Here is a 19,685-nt window from a genome sequence, read left to right as displayed (position 1 = left end):
GCCTTTCCTTTAATAAAAAACTATTCAAAGTATACGAGCGAGATTGATTTGAGTAACAACTACTGACCTTTAGGGTAGGTAATAAATCTACCAAGCATGCGTTGTCGTGATTGGCACAATTGACATTCAATTGACACACGACTTGCTAAACGGTTCGCTCACGTGTGGCGCCAACATGGTTAAATTGCTGTAATGTTGCAAAAAGTGCTATTGCTATTACTATGCTTAATGCTATAAATAAAGTGCTATTCATATTATTAGAATGTCGGCTTCAAGAATACCCCGCACGCAGGATATTAGTAAATTTTAACCCCCGAAGCAAAAAAAGGTTTGGTGTGTGTAAATTTGACCGACACATAAGCCCTAAACTGGATGGACTGATATGGATATGCAGTTTTTTTTTATTCAAAAGTAGGCTTTCTACATTAGACTTTCATCAATTATCATGCAGTAGGCCTAGCACATGATGGCCGCGGGAGTATGTCACCGCGAGATAAATGAGACGTCTTTGTCTAATTGTATTAATGACATAAGGACAGGTAGTCTATCTCGCGGCGACATACTCTCGCGGCCATCATGTGCTAGGGCTGCAGGAATTTTAGACGCATAATTGTTACCATGTACTTTTTAAAATCCATACTAATATTATAAATGGGAAAGTGCGTGTGTCTGTTTGTTTGTCCTTCTTTCACGGCTAACGGAGCGATGACTTGACGAGATTTTTTAAGTGAAGATAGTTGAAGGGGTGGAGAGTGACATAGGCTACTTTTTGTGTCTTTCTAACGCGAGCGAAGCCGCGGGCAAAATCTAGTAATAAATAAATTATGGAAGTTTTCTTTGCTTTCCGGAACCCAAACTTTACGGAGCATGTAGAAATATTATATGCTACTGTATGTGTGCTTCTTCATGAGACATTAATTAGGCAATTAAGAGTCATGCATTATTAATAATTCAAAAGTAAAAACTACCCAATTGAACTTATCAACGAGCACATTTATATTTGAATATTCACGTCGTCTGCAACGGTTATTCAAGTATCTTTGTTACGTTCCCAACCGGTTGTATTACGTAAACAATAAAGAATTGGCACGAATTAATAAAACACGAATTCGGAATTTGAATTCGGAGGTCGTAGTTCATAAATTATTATCTTGACTACCGATTCTAGTATCAATTAGTAATATTTTGAAACTTTCGGATTATTATTTGATATTTGCTATGAGTGTTTTAGTGTTGGAACTGCGAGGAAACCCGCATTCAGCTAACATGAGATACTTGGCTCTTATGTGAACAATGATTTTTATAAAACATGAAGGATATTATTAATGGAAGATTGTTGTTGAAGTTCCTGCATGATCTGACATCAGTGGACTTATAAACATTTGGAGCCCGTTTTTGCGAAGAACAAATAAACAAGAAAAGTTATAATAAACCTGAGTGATTGTGTCAGTGCCCTTTTATGACCAAGGATATATTTTTTACTTTGCTGACCTTAATGTTTATTCTGGGTAATATTTAATCATTTATCCGTAACGAATAATGATTAATTAACTATATATTACATTGTTTGATCTACTCAAGTCTAATGTGACTCTAAACTCTAATGTGATAGAATCGCTCTTGAGGTTTTAAGGAATTACTTGAATCTGCTTCCTCTTTTGCCCTAATATGTATTGTGAGTTGTGAGCGTTTTACATAGGTAGTTGTGTTAATTTGCTGCGTATTACATGATTATTTTTAATAGCTGGCATCGTTAAATTCATGTTTTGTAAACGTCGACGGGAGTTGATCGTTAGACTTAATTGGATTATGTAGCTATAGGTACTTGTAACTTACGCTATTTTCTTCCCGGAATATAAATTATGACAGGCTTTCAAAGAAGGATAAACAATTAACGGCGTAGGTAGAAGGCCCAAAGTTTTGCTTTGGCTTAGAAAATGTTTATGAATGTATCTGAGACTTCTCCATTTCTCATTTAGATCTCATTTAAAAAGTAAGATTTCAACTCGTTTTTAGTGCTCTGTGCAAAACTGTTTCACGAAAAACTTGGATTTGTTTATCGCATGATCACTTACTTGGGTTTTGAAAATCAACGCGTTTTTGTTTATCATGCGTTTATAATGTTTTTCCTTAAGTATAAAACTTGTTTACACGTGAGCCACGTAATGCTGGGCAATTATCGGATGGGTCCCTCTATACATACAAACTGTATCTTGTGTGGGGATTGGGGACCACATCATTTATATTTCAGAAGTCGTACCTACTGGTTTAGGTAAGTAGGTAGTTAGGTGGGCAAACTTTTCCATCGCGGCCATTTGAAGGAATTGAGAGGAATGTCAGATGTACATCAAATATGCATTATTATTTATTACTGCAGTGCTGGCCATATCACACATTATTTTGAAGGACCGGTGGAGGGCTGGATAACACCCTTTTGCGGATTTGGCCCCCCGCGGGGCGTTCTTTGCCGACCGCTGACCGTACTTTGCTGACTGCTGTCCTAAACCAGTGTATTTTTTTAGTTATGTTACTTATTTAACTCAATATGTATTCATGAAATAAAACTATGGAAACGGATTAAATCGCGTATAATGAATTTAAAATACATCCCAACGTTTCGAACTCTTTACAGCGTTCGTGGTCAACGGGTGACTGAGGAAAAATTAAAATGTGCAAAAGCTACCCTCTTACAAGAAATATTAACGAACCATGACCACAAATAATATAGATTTCTAAGGCAGGTTCACACACTATTAATAAAGCTAGTTATACAATATTCAAAAAATTTTACCATTACTCTGTAATGTGTTCAATATGTATTATTTTCAGGCGTCGCATGCAGCAGCTCAAACTATGGCAGCAGCGGGAGAAAGAATGGGCGCGGTCGCGGGCGAAACGGGAGAAGAGCACCAAACGGAACATCTACTTCAGCGACAGCGTCATGCTTCTAGAGGCCGCCGCTAGAAACGACATCGACGAAGGTATGTGTAGTCTGTCGCATGTAGCTGAAGGAGACGGACAGAGAGAGAAGAGCACCAAACGAACATCTACTTCAGCGACAGCGTCATGCTTCTAGAGGCCGCCGCTAGAAACGACATCGACGAAGGTATGTGTAGTCTGTCGCATGTAGCTGAAGGAGACGGACAGAGAGAGAAGAGCACCAAACGAACATCTACTTCAGCGACAGCGTCATGCTTCTAGAGGCCGCCGCTAGAAACGACATCGACGAAGGTATGTGTAGTCTGTCGCATGTAGCTGAAGGAGACAGACAGAGAGAGAAGAGCACCAAACGGAACATCTACTTCAGCGACAGCGTCATGCTTCTAGAGGCCGCCGCTAGAAACGACATCGACGAAGGTATGTGTAGTCTGTCGCATGTAGCTCAAGAAGACAGACAGAGAGAGAAGAGCACCAAACGGAACATCTACTTCAGCGACAGCGTCATGCTTCTAGAGGCCGCCGCTAGAAACGACATCGACGAAGGTATGTGTAGTCTGTCGCATGTAGCTGAAGGAGACAGACAGAGAGAGAAGAGCACCAAACGGAACACCTAATACTTCAGCGACAGCGTCATGCTTCTAGAGGCCGCCGCTAGAAACGACATCGACGAAGGTATGTGTATAGTCTGTCGCATGTAGCTGAAGGAGACAGACAGAGAGAGAAGAGCACCAAACGAGCGCACCATTGTCCGAGGTGTGATATAAGTAAGCCATGGCAAATCTTTCTCAGTCTTTACATCACCATAAAATCTTATGTTACTGGATGTGGACGGTAATATGTTCGAAAATCAACCCTCCTTCTCCAAGGAAAGGCATTTTTTCATTTCATGCTCTTCCTCTCTCTTCGGTGTAGCTAAGCTACTCGTAACAAGAGTAACAGCTTAGATGTGTTTTTGTATGGATTTCTATGCTGTTGTACGCCGATCAGTCATTAAATGTATTTGGTTTAAAATGTTCAAACTGTTCTTATTAACCCCCGACGCAAAAACGACGGGGTGTTATAAGTTTGACGTGTCTGTCTGTCTGTCTGTCTGTCTGTCTGTTTGTCTGTGTGTGTGTCTGTCTGTGGCACCGTAGCTCCCGAACGGGTGAACCGATTTCGATTTAGTTTTTTTTGTTTGAAAGCTGAGTTAGTCGGGAGTGTTCTTGGCCATGTTTCATGAAAATCGGTCCACTATGTCGCGGTCGGGGGTTTTTTCAAAATTTTAATTTTGTGGTTAGGTTAGTTCAAGCATAGTAATTTCTAACTAAACAGCACAACATCAAATCATATGAATTATAAATGCTGTGAAGCCGTTTCCGCCTCTAGAAAAAGCTGAAATTAATTTATACATTAAAACTGCAGTCTAAAAGTGACATACAATAAGTTTTACTAAAATAGGTATAGTTTTTAGTTTCGACTAGTGAAACTCGCAAAATATTCACGAGATAACGCTCCATGGCGATAAGAATGAGCGTAGTCATTAAAATACGTGACAGTAGCTCTTGTTAACGATTACCTACCGCTCGTTATAATGCACATCGTTTTGACGTGTGGCCATTATTCAGGACGCGGACTGGACGCAAGCGGCGAGCGGGAAAAGGCCGTTCGTCGGTGAATCAACTATCGTATTTACGTGTTATGTGTTATACTCTCCCGCTGTCCAAGGGTACTGGCCATTTTGATTGATGATTTCCCAACGTGGATTTGTGTGGGCCCCACAGACCAACCCCTATAGACATCTATTACAAGACGACTCGCGGTCGCCAGCCTTCCTAGTATTTGCACTGATATAAGCGCGGGCGCTCGCCGTGCCCGATCAGTATCGACCAAGTAACAGACCCGAAAGCAGCGCGTGTTTTTCGCACAAAAAAATTGGAAAAGGGTATTTTGATGCCTTAAAGATGTCCACCTGTAGTGTGAAATGGTGTGGAAAGGTAACAAGAAGCTCAAATTTAAAAACAGACGGCATTACATTCCACAAATAAGTCATATTTATAATTTATTCAGAGCCGGCATAGGTCAACTTACATTGGCCACTTACGCGTCAGTAGAGGGACAGTCATACTTCTGTCCCTTTTCATCTGGCGCGACTGCCCGCCGTCCTTGAAACGGCCAATCACAGCGCGCTTAACACATTCCCCGCCCGCTCCTCGCACCCCAAACACTGGTGACTCGTATCGCGAACCAAATATACAAGACTGCCACTCTATAGGAGGTTCTCTGTGGTGGGCCCAAACGGGTGGCCTGTTATAAAATGACCAAAAACTAGCACGATACTATTATATACTTACCATATAACCTAACCACAAAATTAAAATTTTGAAAAACCCCCGACCGCGACATAGTAGACCGATTTTCATGAAACATGACTAAGAACACTCCCGACTAACTCAGCTTTCAGACATAAAAAACTAAATCTAAATCGGTTCATCCGTTCGGGAGCTACGATGCCACAGACAGACAGACACGTCAAACTTATAACACCCGGTCGTTTTTGCGTCGGGGGTTAAAAATCGGGAGATTGCATACCAAATTACAAGCATGGATAGAATGGAACATACAGGTCAACATGTGAAACTCTTAAGGACACAACGATTATACAGGGTGCCCGGTAATTAATGGACAACCTTTTATCAACCAAGAGGGCACCTTTTACTGGTCCAGAAAATCGACTTTAAGGTTTAGTAAAAGTCGCCTGGTTTTCGAGATTTTCACACTTTTTAAAATTTCAATGGATCTTAATGGACAACCTTTTAACTACCAAGAGGGCAGCTTATATTAGTGGTCCAGAAAACCAACATTAAGGTTTAGTAAAAGTCGCCTGGTTTTCGAGATTTTCACAATTTTTAAAATTTTAATACTACCTAAAATTTTTAACCCCCGACGCAAAAACGAAGGGGTGTTATAAGTTTGACGTGTCTGTCTGTCTGTCTGTCTGTCTGTCTGTCTGTCTGTCTGTCCGTCCGTCTGTCTGTCTGTTTGTCTGTGTGTGTGTCTGTCTGTGGCATCGTAACTCCCGAACGGATGAACCGATTTTGATTTAGTTTTTTTTGTCTGAAAGCTGAGTTATAAAAAGTGTGAAAATCTCGAAAACCAGGCGACTTATACTAAACCTAAAAGTCGATTTTCTGGACCAGTATAAGGTTCCCTCTTGGTGGTTAAAAGGTTGTCCATTAATTACCGGGCACCCGGTATAAGAAAGCTACAAGTAGGTAATAATCAGGTGAATCAGGATTTCAAGTCATGGTTACCATGGCAACAAGTTACACTGAAAAGTTCATGCACTCACTGAAAATTATCGATTTGCCGCTCATTGCATCGCCCGCCGCTTGGGGCCAGTCCGTGGCCTTATAGTCGTAACGTATTTGTTACTATGTTTTTTTACTAGTTGCATTTTTATGACGAACATCTTTTGTTAGGTAAACTTTTGTTGTAAAATTATGCAAATTTTACAAAACAAACAATCTAAACTTTACATCCGGTAGCTGTCTCTCGTTTAATGATAGTCATAATTTAGTTGCTATTTTTGGAGGTGTTTTTTGGGTAGACCGTATAACTAATTAAGTGTCAGGCTAAAATATAAGTAAGATACCATCTAACTCTTTTTTCGTGGGTTTACCTTAGAGTTTAATAGGCAGAAAAAGGTAACTAGATACGATAGGGCTTTTGCGGAGGAATAACGAAATATTCTATCTCATACTTCTATTATCGATTTTTATCATTGGATGGTCGTAAGATATCCGTTTTATTTATAGACACAGCTCACACAGCGTGCGTAGCCGAATGCACAAACACTCACGAAACGAAACGCTCGTAGATATCTATCTCTATCGCTCTTGCGTATTGGTGTGACAGAGCCAGACCACAGAATATATAATAGTACAAGTACAGAAGGCCCACTGCTTTGATGTTCACGAAATGCCGCCTTTTTAAATGCCTACAAAATTCTAACAAAGAAAGGAGCTGCACGTGCGCAGCGTCGGACGATAGGGTTGCCTATGGATTAAAACGAATTAATATCAGATACAATGTTATACTATTATAGTCAAGTTTTGGGTACTCTCTAGGTATATATACAGTATTTATATATTTTTGTAAGTCCCAACATCACAAGCCTTATTGAACTTTTCCGTGGGACATAATCAATAGTAGATATGTGTAAAATTGTCCTATTTTATTCATGATGTCTATTTAACTAAGCATTCCACATGCGGACATCGCATATGAACCTTAAAAAAAATCGCGACGTAAAGTAAGAATAGAAAGTACGAACGTGCGTTCCGTGAGAACGCGCGCCACCCCTGATTAGGCCGCGAACTCGCGGCCGTTAGCTTGTACTTGTAGCGCGGCGATAGAATCGCGGAGTGAGCCGCCCCTGGCCAGACTACCTTTCGCGGCGTTTCGTTTTCGTTTCGCGTCGTAGAAATGCCATTCGGCTACGGGGCCAGGACTGGTTAGCTGTATTTTCAGGGAAACGTCATGTAATATCTGTTAGCACCATACCTGGGTGCGTAGCCGAATGGCACAAACGCTCACGAAACGCTAGTAGATATCTATCTCTATCGCTCGTGCGTAATGGCGCGACAGAGCCAGACTAACTGGCGCAGCGTTTCGTTTTCGTTTGGCGTCGGAGAAATGCCATTCGGCTACGCACGCTGTTCAGTTCATAGAATTGCTTAGGTACTTAATACCGAATGCGACCTTGATAAGTATAAAGCAACTATCGATGTAGGGAACAAATCAAATTATTTTATTAAATATTTTTTCAATTTGTTTTTTTAAGTAGTAACACTACTATATATGAATTATTTACTACTTTGAAAATCATTTATTTGTTTGCTTTGTTAGTATACAGTAACGACCACTATTGAATAAGGTTTCAAGACACTTTCCAGTGTAGTTCCACACATCCATACATCTGCTAAGCACTACATATGATAAATTGATAATTTACATAACATACACTTGATAATAAATGACGATATGTCATTTATACGACACTATGTCGTTTCGCTTTTATTATCCCATAAGAAAATCCTAGAAGCGTAATACTTACATATCCATATTACTAATATTATAAATGGGAAAGTGTGTGTCTGTTTGTTTGTCCGTCTTTCACGGCAAAATGGAGCGACGAATTGACGTGATTTTTTAAGTGAAGATAGTTAAAGGGATGGAGAGTGACATAGGCTACTTTTTGTCTCTTTCTAAACCCACACTTCCCTAAAATGGGGGATGGAAGTTTATATGGAGCTTCCGCAATTTTCGAACTTAACGCGAGCGAAGCCACGGGCGAAAGCTAGTATTATATAGTTCGTTTCATTACGAAGTCGCGCGCTTCGATTCCTTTTATTATGTTATTAAAGGTTACATTTAATCAACCTCTTGAGTATATCAGAGGAAACCTGAAAGTAGCACCGATAGTTGAAAAAGTAAGAGCGAATCGACTAGCATGGTATGGACATGTAATGCGGAGGGATGAAAGGCATGTGACGAGAAAGATATTACGAATGAATGTGGATGGTGGTGGAAGTAACGGGAGGGGAAAACCGAAGAAGAGGTGGATGGACTGTGTGAGACATGATATGGAACTAAAACAAGTTAATGATGAGATGACGAGTGACAGAGATGTATGGAAGAGAAAGACATGCTGCGCCGACCCCAAGTGACTGGGATAAGGGCAACAGAATGATGAAAAGGTTAAATTTAATAATTCTGCATCTTATCGTTTTTTTATGAGGTAGGAGGCAAACATGTCGCCTGATGGCAAGCGATCACTGCCGCCCGTGGACACCCGAAACACCAGAAGTGTAGGAGGTGCGTTGCGGGCCTTTAAGATGGGTGTACGCTCTTTTCTTGAAAGTCGTATCGGTCCGGAAACAGCGCAAATATCGTGGCGTATTTGTACAAGTACAAACAGCAACATCCTTAACTAACCATCGGTAGTATTAAGCCCTTGTAATAAGAATTACAAATGTACCGTTTAATAGTGTTTGTCGGTGGTACAAATTATGTTCTAGTTTTGAACTCTTATAGAAATAAAATAAAAGAAAGTTCCAAATTAAAAATCAGAAAAACTGGCCTGAGTTTTTGAGGGTAACTTGTGGAGTGTTCTTTCAAAAGGGCTGATTTCTCTACGAACTCCATATCCGAGTATAAAAAGTAGATGTGTAAATAGACACGTCAACGTAAACTATTGAGAACACCTGTCTGACATGCGATTGAAACATTGAAACATTATCTCATTGACATTGACCTGTGTGTGATATTGAGGCTTACAATCTCTTGGGCATGGAAAATCGTTTGACAAGTTTGATCCTGATAAGATAATTTTGCGCTCCGTTATTTTTATCGTTGTTTATTTGTTAAAGCATGTATAATAGAATAGGGTAGTCGAAATGGATAATAACGCATTACAATGAGGAGGCACACTGACAGTTTATATCCGCCAGGCGGCGCCTGTGCAAGTGCCTAGGCATGTCACTGTCATTCATATGTGTGAGAGAGAAAAAACATATCTTCTCGCTCTCACGTATGGACTAATAGGGTGGCGCCATCTGTCATAACCTTTGAGTGTGCCTCCTCATTGTACACTAACAGGCCACAGGAACTCAGGGCTTTATAGCAATACCTAACCAGTCACTGCAATGTCACAATTTTTTTTTCTTTCAACCCCTTAATTGCCAAAAGAGGCACTGAAACTTGAGTAGTTTCATGTGCTCTCTCTACCCCTTTGTGGTATACAGACGTGATTGTATGTATGTACCTAACTGCTATAGACTCTGCGCCAAAACTGATTTTCATGACAAATCTGTTGTCATTTTTTAGTGGGTTGAGGAATGGCAGCCATCACGTAAAAAAAATACTATTCACTCATCGCATGCCTTCTCAGACTTTGTCAGGTGATAGTTAAAAGCAATTATTAAAAAAAAATGGTCTTTTTGTCGCGGCGGAAAAACCGTCAGCAGGAAAAAACGTAAATGTACGCTCTTTGTCTGTATTTCCGTAAAACAATCCAGTACAGTTTTTATATTTCTGCTTCCAGTTCGCCGCCTGCTCTCCCGTGGTGTGACCCCCGACGCGACCAACGAGGACGGCCTCACCGCGCTCCACCAATGCTGCATCGACAACAACGAGGCCATGATGCGACTCCTCCTCGACAACGGCGCCAACGTCAACGCTGAAGACAGCGAGAAGTGGACCCCGCTCCACGCAGCCGCCACATGCGGGAACCTCAACTTAGTCAGAATACTAATCCAGCGCGGAGCGAACCTACTAGCCGTCAACGGAGATGGAAACATGCCTTATGATATATGCGAAGAAGAGAGAACGCTAGATGCTATAGAGAGCGCGATGGCGGAACGGGGAGTAACACAGAGGCTGATAGATGAAACTAGAGCGGCGACTGAAATGAGGATGCTGATGGATGTCGCTGAGCTGGCTAAGGAGGGTGTGGATTTGGATGAACCTAGAGACAATCAGGGAGCCACGCTGGTAAGCATTTGGTTAAGTAAAGTTATTATAGTCACAGTCTTACGGCTCAGCCACGACATTGGTCTAAGAGCGACAGCGGTGAGCGGCGGCCATACATTGGAGCGAGACACAGCGATGGGACTTTTCATTCGCACGTATGGCTGCCGCTCACCGCTGTCGCGCTCAGACCAATGTCGTGGCTGGGCCGTTAGGTTGCTGTTTGTGCCTATATCTATAGGGTAATAATGTGGGGAATAATATTAAACACAGAGATCTTAAAGTGCCAAGTCTAATCTTTCAAGGTTATATTTTGGTACATCACCAATCTACCAAAAAAAATCTTATGACAATTGTATGATGTTAAGACAAGAGTTCAGTATTATTGTTTATTTGCTTCGCAGTAATTTGCAATAGTTTCTAAAAATGCAAAATTATTTATTGTGTAAGCTTGTGGTAATTGTGGTTTTATAATTTAACAGGAAAACCACAAAAACTGCGGTTCAAACCAGTACTGCACTTTGTTGAATCATTCTGTTCATGACTCATTTATCTTAATTTTTTAGTAGCACCTTTTACCTCATAATGTTTTCAAGGTTATGGGCTAAATAATCTCGACTGAGACGCTATTTAGTTTTTATATCAAAATGCAATGATTGCGTCCAAGAACTTCCTTAGTTTTACGTAGTCATTACTTTGTTTATTGATTTCTCAGTAGTTGAACAGATTAAATGTAGTTTGTTTAGATTGTTGTGTGAAACATGACATGGTAAATTAATGTGATAATCGTTCGCCTCGCGAGAAATTTCCCTACGATTACTACGAAGCGGTTTAGACGTATTTTAAGACACCCGACAGCAATTCTCGCACGAGGCAAATACCTATGTAATAGAATCATGAACGCCACCTAAAGATATTAGTGGTGTGTCAGGCACTTGAGGAGGATCAGTTTTGTTCAGTATGTATCTTAAATATAAATAAATAAAATAATATAACTAAATATTATAGGACATTCTCACACAGATTGACTGAGTCCCACGGTAAGCTCGAGAAGGCTTGTGTTGTGGGTACTCAGACAACGATATATATAAGATACAAATACTTATATACATAGAAAACATCCATGACCCAGGAACAAATATCTGTGCTCATCACACTAATAAATGCCCTTACCGCCCTTGCCTTGCCTTATCTTGTTCGCTCGAAGTTAAATTCGCTTTTTTTGTTGCAGCTCCACATAGCTTCAGCCAATGGGTACCTGAAAGTCGTAGAGTTTCTACTAGAACACCGTGCAGCTACTGACGTGGTGGATCACGACACGTGGCGGCCGGTACATGCCGCAGCCTGCTGGGGACACGTATGTGTACTTAAACTCTGTCAAACAAGTCTGTCAGTAAACAAGAACAAAGAAAACTATATGCATCCTTTTCTTTAGGGTGCTAGAGAAAAGGATACCTATAGTTTTAGTTTAGTTCTTATTTACTGACAGACTTGTTTGACAGAGTATATTCATGAATTATAACTTATATTGTAAGCTGCGTCGAACACACACTTTTTCTCTCACTGAAGCAATATAATGTATGTAAAGAGCATTGAAGTTAGGTTGTGTTACTTTCACTGGAATAATTGGCAAATTTAAAAAAATTGCGGGTGAGAAATGGGGATCATTCGTCTGTCTGCAACGAAATAATTTATTTATTATAATAAGGACAGTTATAGATGATAGCTTTTGCTCTTACTAACAAAAAAATGAAATAACTAAATTTATGTTATTTATTGCAGTTGGAGGTGCTAGAAATGTTAGTGCAATATGGAGCTGATCTCAATGTCAGGAATAAACATGATGAGACGCCAGCAGGTAATTGTTTATATTACTTTGTGGTTTATTTGGCACTTAAAATAAGACGCATTTCTGTAATATACCGATAAAGTTTAAAATAATGGAAATCAATTACGTTTGGTAACTTTTACAATAGACAAAAGTGTTGAATTGAAATGTTCTATCTCAAACCGGGAACTATTTTAAAAAGTGGTATACGTTTAAACGTAGTCGGTCGGTCAAAGCGTATTTTAGACCCAAATAGTTGGCTGTATATGTAGTTCTCTGTACCTAATACAACACAAATTTTTGTCCAGATATTTGTGAGGAAGGTGAGATGCGCGCGCGCATTTTAAGACTAGCCGCGGAGCAAGAAGAGCATCGGCGCCGAGCGCACCCGCCTGAGCGCCGCGCTGGCGCCAGGCGATCGTCTTCCACTGCTAGTAGTAGCCGGTACGTACTAAAGCTGGTTTTAGTATCATTTATTTTGTATGAAATTGATGTCGTCCCCGTCACACCTCGGACACTGGCGATCAAATATATGAAAGAGGCGCGTTCCTAGTACACAGTCTAAGCTCGTATGTGAACGCGTATTATACTTGTATGAGTGAAATATGACAGGTCGACTGTTCGCGTTTTTGACAGGCGGTAACTGTGAGATAACCGAGAGGGGGTGGGCGGCACTTTCAGCGGGGAGCGGGAGTGGCCATACTGTACGATAGTACATTTTTCTTGACAATTAATTGACAATTAATTGTTTACCATATATGAATTGCTTAATACGCTTCAACATATCTGATGGCAAGGAATTAGACCGGCTCCCTGCCGACACCGGCTCACTGAGTAGCTACGGACCTCCCAGTACTCTTTATTATACTGTGTCCGCGCTGTCCGCTGTCTAAAACGCTCCCTGAAGTTAACACAGTACATAGATTAGTCCAATGCGGATCGCTCCGCGCGGTCGGTCCGCGTGACACTATAACGCAATATCGTCACTACTTTGTCAATCAAAAGAAAAATGTAGTATGTATGGAATGCATATAGATTTCAACCTTCAAATCTAGGGTGAACAGGCATCTTCTGGGCGAGCTCACTCTATCGTAGGCCACGTCTTTGCCTTTGGCTAGTCTGTGGCCAAGAGTGAGCCCATTCATAATAAAAAAATGGAATTACTGCGTTTTAACTTGAGGAGCAGTGTGAGATACCAGATTTTTTCAAAGTAGTGACGATATGTCTACTTTCCGTCACGCACGCATATATTATGTACTTACTATAAAATGAATAACTGGCAAACGCAAGTCCCCAGCTGCCATACCCAATGACGCCGCCGTATTTAATTGTTTCGTAGTTCTAGTTTAGTTTAATATGTAAGTAGGTGGGGGTATACTCATCACACACTTGTTTTTGTTATTTAAGAGCGCATTATACGCCAACAAACTGTCCACAGTTTGGAGAAAATATTTGTGTACCTTAACTTAAGATTTCTTTTGTTATAAATTATTAAAAAAAAGTAAACACACTTGGTAGGAGATGCGTTGTATCGTACGACTAGCCGTCGGCGTCTCGCTGTCACGAGAGTCATCGACTGCTAGTAGTAGTTGGTACAGTCATCCAATTTGAATCCTAGGCCACTGTAGAACCTTTTCGCCGTCAACGTCGAAAGTGACTTCTATAGCCAACAATGCTCGGTGTCAATAAGACAGGGTTCTAAAGTGGCCTATGATTCAAATTAGTTGACCGTACATGTAAACAAGGCTATATCGTCACTACTATTAAAAAATCTCGTATCTCACGCTGTTCCTCAAAGTTAAAACGCAGTAAGTCTATATGCATACCATACATACTTACTACAATATTCTTTACATTGATAGACGAAGATACACGTTTTTTTAAAAGTAGTGACGATATGCTACATGCTACACACGACTGCCATGCATGCACCGTTTTATATTGGGGCTGCTACAGTTAGCCATGAAAAACAATCCGAGTCAGCACGCTCAACTGACGCCGTCGGCAGTATATTAGTGAATATATCTGACCAAATCGCCAGTAACATGCCCAAAGTTAAATCTGGCAACCACAAGCTCAGTCTTTCTGATCATGAAATGGCACAGTATATTATTCTAAATATTAATAAAATTAAAACTTATGTTACATGGTATGAGTTTAGGAGAGACTATTGCAGGGATAATGTAAGGAAATTTTGTGACAGCGTCAAGGCCTTATCTTTTTCCGAAGTACTTAGCTCTAATAATGCTCAAGAAGCGTTTAACCGCTTTCATCACTTAATATGTCTATTTTATGATTTATGTTTCCCTCTGATAAGATACAAAGTAAATAACCAACGAAATAATATTAACTGGCTGTCAAAGGGAATACGAAAGTCATGTCAGATGAAACGTCATTTGTTTTACCAGTTCAGAAATAGTAAGAAAAATATGGTTATGAATAAAATGTTTTTGAAAAAGTACAACTCATTACTTCGAAAGTGCATACATAAATCTCAGCAAATAAGCAATAATAAATATATATCTACTAGTAGAAATAAGTGCAAGGCGACATGGAATATTATTAATTCACAGACAGATAATTTAGATTGTACTACTAAAATAGATAAGATAAAAATCAATGACGTAACATATTCTAATCCAATTGACATCTGTACCATTTTGAATAATCATTTTATTGAAAGTAGTGGTACAAAAAATCCAGCAAAAATAAAACAAAAACTGGTGTAGATAATCACCAATTTTCAATGTTCCTTATGCCTGTCACCGATACTGAAGTGTATAAAATTATTAAATCTTTGAAAAATAGCAATACTTGTGGGGATGATGGTATCTCAACCAGAATAATAAAGGAAGCTGGAAGTTTTCTGTGTCATTCACTAGCACATATTATAAATTTATCTTTTAGTCAGGCCCATTTCCCTGAACAGCTAAAATTGTCTATTATAAAACCGCTGTTTAAAAAAGGTGAACGTGATGATCCAGGTAACTACAGGCCAATAACTATAGTACCAATTTTATCAAAAGTAGTTGAAAAGGCCTTTTATGTGAGATTGAGTAATTTTTTGACGAAATATAATATCCTACATCCTGATCAATATGGTTTTAGAGTGGATAGGAATACAGAACTAGCATGTTTTGACTTCATTAAATATGTGACTGAAGCAGTAAATAGCAAGTCTCCGGTTATGTCAATATTCCTTGACATGACCAAAGCATTTGATCTTGTGGAGCATTCAAAGCTATTGGACAAACTTAATGCCTATGGCGTAAGGGGACTAGCGAATGATTGGATTAAATCATATTTGTCGAATAGAAAGCAATGCACTGAGATTACACGACTAGAAGAGGCGGATAACCAAATTCACAAAAAAGCATTTCGTTCGTCATTCCGCACGGTTGTCTCAGGAGTACCTCAAGGTAGTAATTTGGGTCCACTACTATTTCTATTATTTATTAATGACCTACCGAAAGCCATGAATCAAAAATCTATTCTATTTGCTGATGATACAACAATAATAATTAAAAATGATAATGAGAATGTATATAATTATGAATCTGATATTAATAAGGCTCTAACTGACATGAATAATTGGATAAATAATAATAATCTTGTAATTAATTTATCTAAGACTCAATTTATGCAATTTCACTCATCCAGGTCAAATCCTACACAGTTAAACATTACCATGAATAACACTGGACTTATGGAAACCAAAAAAGCAATGTTTCTGGGAATTAATATGGATTCCTTTCTTGACTGGAAGAGTCATATTGATTATATTTGCTGTAGGCTTGATCGGTTTGTTTTTGCTTTACGAAAGCTAAGGCAGTGTGTATCTTTTAATGCAGCACTCTTGGCCTACCACAGCTATGTTTCCTCTGTCCTCAATTATAGCTTAATTCTATGGGGAAACTCTGTTAACGTAGAAAGAGTTTTCAAAATTCAAAAAAGATGCGTACGTGCAATTAAAAATGCCTGGTTTAGATGTAGCTGTAAGCCTCTTTTTAAAGATCTTAACATACTTCCATTAGCCTGTATGTATATTTTAAAATTGTGTATGTTTGTAAGGAAAAATCCAGGATATTTTAATAAAAGGACTGATGTTTTCGCAGGTAACTTGAGGGCCCCTTACAAAGATCTCTTAGACCAGCCACGTTGTAATACTGAAATTTACAAACGAAATGCATATAATATGTGTATTTTCGTTTATAATAATCTCCCAGTAGAAATAAGGAATCTGGAAGGCAAAGAATTTTATAATGACCTTAAGATTTGGCTACAAGACCATTGTTTTTACAGCATTAAAGAATTCCTAAACTACAAGAACATGATGACATCACTGTATTGAATATATATATCCTTTTTTTTTTTTTTTTTTTTTTTACAAAATATATTAGCTTTATTATTATTTTTCTTCTCATAAAATTATTCTGTTGTGTACAAATTGTATATATTATAATGAACGTGTGTTAAATACACCGATACATGTATAGTTTTAGGAATAAGTTATACATTTGCATGCTGTCTTGAGATAGCGGATAAAGGTGGAACAATTATTAACTTAATTTTAAGACCTATACTAACCCTTTTTCTGCAAATAAATCATTGAAATTGAAATTGAAATTGAAATCTGCTAGAAGATGCCCCCTTATCTTTCGGCTGACCGTTGAGCAGAAAGTGTTGTTCAACTTTGGTCAGGAGATCACTTTATACTTCTTCAGTTTTGTTAATCTGTAAAATAAATGGCAATACCCACATAACGCTACGAATTATGTTAAACTTTTAACATAGTTCAATTCATAAACTACTTTATGACCAGAGATTATGATTACTACACTAAAATGATAAATGATTTATAATGGTATAAATGATGTAAATAATACTTGACTACCAATGTTAGTGTAACATTGTTTCCATTTTCAACAGTGTTCGGTCCGTTCGACGCACCTCCCTACGCGAAAAGCAAATGGCCGCCAAAGCAGACGCGCGAGGCGAAGCGCGCCTGAGGGAAACGTTCGACTCTGTCGTCGACGACGATATGCAGGTACGTCAATATTCTTGTAATACATTCGTAAATTTTTTACAGTCTACGAAGTTTAAAACTCCACATATCCTTGTCAGGGTACAGTCGACTACAAAGAGATGTATCCACTTTTTCACCTTATTACAATGCTATAAGGTGAAAAAGTGGATACCTACATCTCTTTGTAGTCGACTGTACCATAACATTTCTTAATAATAATGTTTTTTTTCTGCCCGACCGAAAAGCGTCCAGTTTCAGGCCGCTTCGCTACTGCAGTTACTGCTTCCCGGCCCCGTCGAAGCGAAAAATAGTATGCCTAAACAGCTTACATGTGATCATATCACTGATTTACTGTCAGAACTTTACAGACTTATCTTGAGGCCTGTGCTAGAAAGCAAACCGGCTTTTTAGCTCTCATGAAAATTCGTTCATTAGAGCTCGAGTAAAGTCACGTCCACATCTTTGCAATTGTGTTTTTCTAGGCGCTAAGAAACTACATACCAGCCAGTATTTAGTCAAGTATCAAAGTGGTAAATATGTGTAAGAATGCGGCAGTTTATTTATGGTTTAAATTTTGTACCGATTTTTATCCATTGAAGCAAACTGTATTTACCAACATGGCCTATATGTTAGGATATCGAAACGAAATATCTGTTTAAAATTCATATATATTCAATTAACACAATTTGAAAATGATTAAGGAGTGAACATTTGCTAAGTGCATTAGGGTAATTTCGCATGACAGAAATGCTCGGGTAATTTAGAAAGGGGAATCTTGATATGATGGAAATAATGGTGATCTTTATGCGACTTTCGAAATTAGACGACTTTCGTAATTACCCTAATGTATTAAAAAGGACATTGATGAACATACTGCCCTAGCGTTGCGGCAAAATAAGATAGCGATAATCGATGTAATCAGGTGTTAATTAAAATTTAAAATATTATTTTTTTGCTAATCCGCGAATTAATAATGCGCTGGTCAATCAGTGATAATGATAACCCGTTTTATCTGTACATGCAATTAATGTTCAAATAAATATAACAAACCACAAAAAAAACACAAAAGCCGACACGTGTTTCGCTTCTCTGCGGGACATCCTCAGGAGTTCTCCTCAGCGATAGTCCTAATTGGGTTTTCTCCACTACTGCTACTGGCCTTAGCAGAAGATTTACGGTGCTTTGTCCAAGAAGCATCGCTTTTGGTTGGCTTTTGGCTATACAGACCTATGCGAGAGCGACTTACTTTGCCATATAGCTGACAAGGGAAGCTTGCAACCGATTGCAACGTTTGGCTACGGTGCCTTCACTCCCTTTTGTCTGCAAGTGCCTCAAACCAGGCAGGCAAGCATGGTCGCGCGATAAATGATAAAACATCAGACCGTCCCTATCCTACTATTTGTAAGTGCGATAGGGACGGCCTGATCTTTTATGTGCCAGGTCTCGTCGACGAACTTGCGACCATACATACATATCGTCACTATTAAAAAAAACTTGTATCTTCGTCTGTCAATGAAAAGAAAATTGTAGTAAGTATGTATGGAATGCATATAGACTTACTGCGTTTTAACTTTGAGGAACAGCGTGAGATACGAGATTTTTTAAAAGTAGTGACGATATTGCATTTCTCCACTAGGTGATTCATAATTTCCACGGACTGTTTGTCAAACAAGAACATTGCATGCCGTAAATACTTTGCATTAAATGTAGTGACCAACAGATGGCGGCAACGCATTAGGTCTGCTCTAATAAATCAATATATTACCCATAACATGGGCGTTGTTAGCAACACTCATTAAACTATTGCTTTAGACGAACCAGTTTAATGTGAGCTTTGGTTGCGAATATTTATTTCTATTTGGGAGTCCTGGGGGTTACCATGAAGTACTAAAGACGTTCAGTTTAGGTCGAGAGAAAGATACACAGCTATAGCAGTTCTAAAGCTGCACTCTAACACAGCACTCCTAAAGTGTCGGTCGCTGTTTGTGAATGCTGCGACTTTTTAACCGACTTCAAAAAAGGAGGAGGTTCTCAATTCGACTGTATTTTTTTTCTAGCAATATGGACCCTGAAATTCCGGATTTTTTTTTAAATACTTAAGTAACTTGAATTTATAAGTTTAAAATCTTTAGGCTTAAAAATAGCAGTCTGATGATATCGTATTACCTGTTCCCATTAAAGTCTTACGAAAATCGATACATAACGTTTTTCCAACCACACTTACATCGCCCAGCAATCACCCAGGTAAACACACCACGCTACACCGAACACACGTGATTAAAATTATCATAATTGACATCCATCTCGTGCCCATAGTCTAAACGTCACTAGCAAACCATTCCGCTTTCGACTTTCGCGCGGAAAAACCGCCGCCCCTGT

General features: G+C 39.1%; 1 protein-coding gene across 3 annotated transcripts in view; it reads left to right on the top strand.

Annotated features, from left to right (window-relative positions):
* Window positions 1–19,685, top strand: part of LOC125231548 (protein phosphatase 1 regulatory subunit 16A) — a 69,357-nt gene that overhangs the window by 17,958 nt on the left and 31,714 nt on the right. For 2 of the 3 annotated variants that reach the window (XM_048137004.1, XM_048137003.1), the window contains exons 3-8: window positions 2,830–2,981; window positions 10,028–10,476; window positions 11,684–11,809; window positions 12,235–12,310; window positions 12,589–12,724; window positions 17,210–17,327. In XM_048137004.1, coding sequence (XP_047992961.1) covers window positions 2,830–2,981; window positions 10,028–10,476; window positions 11,684–11,809; window positions 12,235–12,310; window positions 12,589–12,724; window positions 17,210–17,327 — 1,057 coding nt within the window. Of the gene's footprint in view, window positions 1–2,829; window positions 2,982–3,541; window positions 3,613–10,027; window positions 10,477–11,683; window positions 11,810–12,234; window positions 12,311–12,588; window positions 12,725–17,209; window positions 17,328–19,685 lie in introns of those variants that run through there. The other variant, XM_048137005.1, reaches the window with a different exon arrangement.

This window comes from Leguminivora glycinivorella, chromosome 12 (assembly GCF_023078275.1).
Source record: "Leguminivora glycinivorella isolate SPB_JAAS2020 chromosome 12, LegGlyc_1.1, whole genome shotgun sequence".
NCBI lineage: Eukaryota > Metazoa > Arthropoda > Insecta > Lepidoptera > Tortricidae > Leguminivora > Leguminivora glycinivorella.
This window is presented reverse-complemented; position numbering and strand designations above follow the sequence as displayed.